The sequence below is a fragment of the Gymnoscopelus braueri genome (assembly GCF_963280865.1).
Source record: "Gymnoscopelus braueri genome assembly, chromosome: 20".
Classification (NCBI taxonomy): Eukaryota; Metazoa; Chordata; class Actinopteri; order Myctophiformes; family Myctophidae; genus Gymnoscopelus; species Gymnoscopelus braueri.
In genome coordinates this window covers 7,623,313-7,627,640 of record NC_137622.1, presented here as the reverse complement: position 1 = coordinate 7,627,640, position 4,328 = coordinate 7,623,313, and the positions used below count along the sequence as shown (strand labels likewise).

The 4,328-nt window shown below is 39.5% G+C and overlaps 1 protein-coding gene across 1 annotated transcript in view; it reads left to right on the top strand.

Moving 5' to 3' along the window:
- sfxn1 (sideroflexin 1) overlaps positions 1–3,922 on the top strand; it is a 12,888-nt gene extending 8,966 nt beyond the window's left edge. Inside the window, exons 8-11 of the mRNA XM_080415373.1 lie at positions 819–868; positions 1,071–1,120; positions 2,025–2,072; positions 2,954–3,922. Coding sequence (XP_080271499.1) covers positions 819–868; positions 1,071–1,120; positions 2,025–2,072; positions 2,954–3,050 — 245 coding nt within the window. The 3' untranslated portion in view covers positions 3,051–3,922. The remainder of the gene's footprint in view (positions 1–818; positions 869–1,070; positions 1,121–2,024; positions 2,073–2,953) is intronic.
- Positions 3,923–4,328: the final 406 nt, after the last annotated feature.

Below are 4,328 nucleotides of genomic sequence, written 5' to 3'. Positions count from 1 at the left end.
TGTCATGCTGACTATGACAGCATGACATCAGACCCAAATAAACTGTGTCATCATGACGACAGACTCAAACAAATCATATGGATCCATATACATTTGTGTACAACTAACTTAGATACGACCATATATAGGAATATATGGAGATCCGGCTGTCCAGAGCCACAGATCCGAACGCCATGCCCATATATGGTCATGCGCACCGACTTCAAACTAGGCGCGCGCATCGGCAAGGACTCGAGGGAGAAGTGCAGTTCCTGCCATCGTCGTTATATATGTCGGCATATGGATAACATCAGGGTCAGGGATCTCCACATGCCCATATGTGAGATCCCTGATCTGACAGACACAGAGATATCCATAACAAGGATGGGTCAAATGCAGGGAGCAATTCTCCCCAATAGGACAACAAAGCATTTAAAAATCAAACATGCATACCTTTAATTAGCACTTTGTGGCTTGCTTCTTCTGTCTTGCTGTAGTTGTAGATTGCAGAATGTACGGTAGTTTTCTTAGCAGTGGTAGAATGTATGCAATATTCAAGAATCAAGAATCAACCAACACAATCCATCTTATTTTGTGGCCTGTATCTTGAACACCTTCACACCAACAAACCTGTGCCAATTCATTTCCTGATTGTGTGACATGACTCATCACCGATGTGTTGACTGCCCCCTTGTGGCATGGCATACTAATACCCCGAAAATTTAACCAATTATTTTAAAAACAAACAAAGAAAAAACACATTATTACATTCAGTGTTAATGTACATAGATCATGTTTTGCTTTGTACACTGTACTGAAATGTTAATGTTCTCTTTCAGCTATCCCACCATTTTTAATGAACCATTTGGAAAAGAAGGCCTTCTTGAAGGTAAGCGTCTTTCTGAAGCTTAACATTTCTAAATTTAAACAAAATGGCGTGAGCTTAAAGTGTATTAACTATACCATTTGGTTACATTTGTGCACTCTCTGAGTGAAATGAACACTGAGGAATGTTAAGAGTGTGCTGCTTGTACATCAGAGGAGTGAATGGAGTCACGTTGTCTTTGTGTTTCTCTGGTTGGTCTTTTCAGAGGTTTCCATGGATGAGTGCACCCATTCAGGTCGGCCTGGTGGGATTCTGGTGAGTGGTCCGATGCTTCCGCTGATAAGACACCCATTTGCAAAATTATGCAATTTTCAACTTAGTAAATAACGGCCGAAACGAAAATTACGTCATTCACACATTTAGAGTATATCCGTGGTCATAACGGGGACATAGATAACGATGGATACCAAAAACAAACAAACAAAGAAATAGGAACAGCTTTGATTTAAAAGAACTGAGAGTTGTAGCAGACCTGCAGATTCCTGAGAGTTTGTTCCAGGTATATGTGGTGCATAAAAACTGAACGCTGCCTCTCTGCATTTCGTTCTGATTCTGGCCAGACAGACCTATCCCAGATGACCTGATGGTTCATGGTGTACGACAAGATCACAAATGTATTTTGGCCTTAAACCGTTCAATACTTTATAAACCAACAGCCAGTGTAAAGATCCAACAACTGCAGTCATATGCTCCACTTTCTTGATATTAATGAGGACTTGAGCGCCAGTGTCCTGAATCAGCAGGAGTTTGATCCATTTTTAGGGAGACCTGTAAAGACACCATTACAGTAGTAAAGATAAATGCATGGACTGGACAAGTTTTTCTAAATCTTGCTGAGACATAAGTCCTTTAATCCTTATATATATTCTTGAGGTGATAGTAGATTGACTTTGTAATTGTGTTAATGTCACTACACCACAATTTGTAGCTTGGGTTGTGGTACCCGGCCATTGAAGCTGAGCAATGACTTCATAATTCTTACTTGGCTCCTAAAACAATGACTTTACAGTTTCGTCTTTGTTTAATGGAAGAACAATCTGGCACATGCAGTCATTGATTTGTTCAATGACTTTGCTCAGTGCTTGTATTGGACCATATTCCACTATAATTAGGAAAGTCTTCTATCCAAATATTTGATTGTAAAATTATTGTGTTTCAGTCTGGTGTTTGCCACACCGCTGTGCTGCGCTTTGTTCCCACAAAAGAGGTGAGTGGAAGATGTATAAAACTTGTGCAGTACATAATCATATGCATAAATACAACGCTTTGATTGTGAGGGTTGATCAACTCCACAATGAGACAGCAGTTTAGCCACACTGTGTTTTAATGTAAAATGTTGTAGTGTGTGCATGTTAATGTAATCGTTTAAGAGAATCTTATAAGATTATCCTGTAGTTTGTGATGCAACCAGATTTCCTAAAACTCCTGTAGTGTGAAGCCAGCTTTAAGCTGTGCAATCATACTGTATAGATAATGTGTTTGCATTATGTGATTTTCTCCTTATCATATATCTGTATATATATCTTAGCATGCAGTTTGTACCACGTGTGTGCTCCTGTCCTGCCTTGTCTTCCCTAGTGCTCACATATCTTCCATATCAGTTATGACTCATATTATCCAGCTGTGTAATGTAGCTTATATTCTCTGGGTGTGCTTAATAAACCTTATAGTCATCTAGTTCTCACCACCAGTGGTGGACGGAGTACTCAGATTTTGTACAAGTTTTATTGAGTAAAAGTACAAAAGTATTGATATATAAGATATACCGTAGATATAGGGCTTAAGTGGTTAATGTAAGTTTTCTAAATCTGCGAAGTAACTAAAGCTGTCAAATAATTGTAGCGTAGTAAGCGTAGCGTAGTAGCGTAGTACGATATTTGCCTCTGAGATGTAGTGTAGTAAAAGTATAAAAGAATCAAAAGAATCAAGTAGTGTCAAAGTCAAAGTTGTACATATGTACACGTATGTACTTAGTTACTTTCCACCACTGGTCACCACTCACCACCTGTAGTAGAGAGTGCTTTTAGGATCAGCAGCAGAGGGCAGTCAGTTCATGCCACCTCTTCACCTCTGTGTGCATTTCCTCAGCTCCATGTCAGTAAACAGTTTGGAAGCGGAGCTTCAGGAGAAGATCCGGGCCGACCATCCGGGGGTCGAGAGAGTCTACTTCAACAAAGGACTATGAGCGTTCAGCGCCCCCTCATGGAAGCACTGCCATGCGTCGCGTCAACATTGCTGCGTCGCAGCCGGCACAACGTGTTCTTCAGCTCTCCTCCGGTCCTCCTCATTATAGTCAACGTGCCAAAGTTAAGTTTTCTTTTCTGTCTTCATTTCAGGCGCACTTCCCAGGACGTTTCATTATTTTTACGTTTTATCTGTAATATAATGATCTCGGTAAATTTTAAGTGCAAAAGAAGATTTATTCACAATGGACCAATGAAGCGTCTGATGTTCAAGAGAGTGCTTATGGTAGTCAGACCTTTATTTTTTAAACTTATGCAGTATTTTTTTTTTACTTAAATGTATGCTGCTGCCAAGCCATTTCCATATCATTCAACTTCATATTGTTTTATTTTATGACCTGTGTTACTTGATGGGGCCCACAATCTATTTGTATCTCAAAGACGTCTTAAGCTTAATTTGTGCTGTCGTACGACAGCGTGGCGTGCAGAAAATACCAGATTACAACTTGAAAATCTGGTATTGTCTGCACGCCACACAGTCATGGGACAGAGCATACATTATTACACTGTATCTGCCAAATCTCCCTTATAATGAGGTTTATGACACCGCTCATCACTTATTATAACCTCTTACTACTAACGTTGTTTTATTTTCCAGAATAACACACATTTAGAATTAACGAGTTCATTTTGCCAAATGAATGAATGCATCTCACCAAGCCTTTACATGCTTTATGGACGTTATGAGATGTTGTGATGGCACCGTCGAGGTTAATCCATTAAGACCATTGCATTTTCAGAGCATGTTTTAATGATCAATCAATCAATCAATTAAGTTCCAGCTTGGATCAAAGGAACGGACAAGAAATATCACGTCATTTAAAATTATATATATTTTATTGATGTTATTTTATCATTCAAATCTTATTGTTTTGCCAATTTTTGGGGGCCCACTTGCAATACCCTCACCCAGCCCACAGGTTGGCAATCACTGTCATATAGGCTATACTATTTATTCTTCTCGCCAAAAGGTGGATGATCAAATCACATTTCATAAGCATGACATCACAGTGATGACATCACAGTCATAACATCACAGTCCAGGGGCTTCTAAAGGGTCTTCATGTGTTTGGACTCATCAGTGCTGCTGCGTTCAGGAGAGCTGAATGACCGGTTTGTCATTGCTCACGTTTGTTTTGAACACTTTAAAACAGTCACATGTCATTTAAGTATTGACAAGAATAACGTGCCAAATCCGCAAAAACCTGAAGAAATTCCTT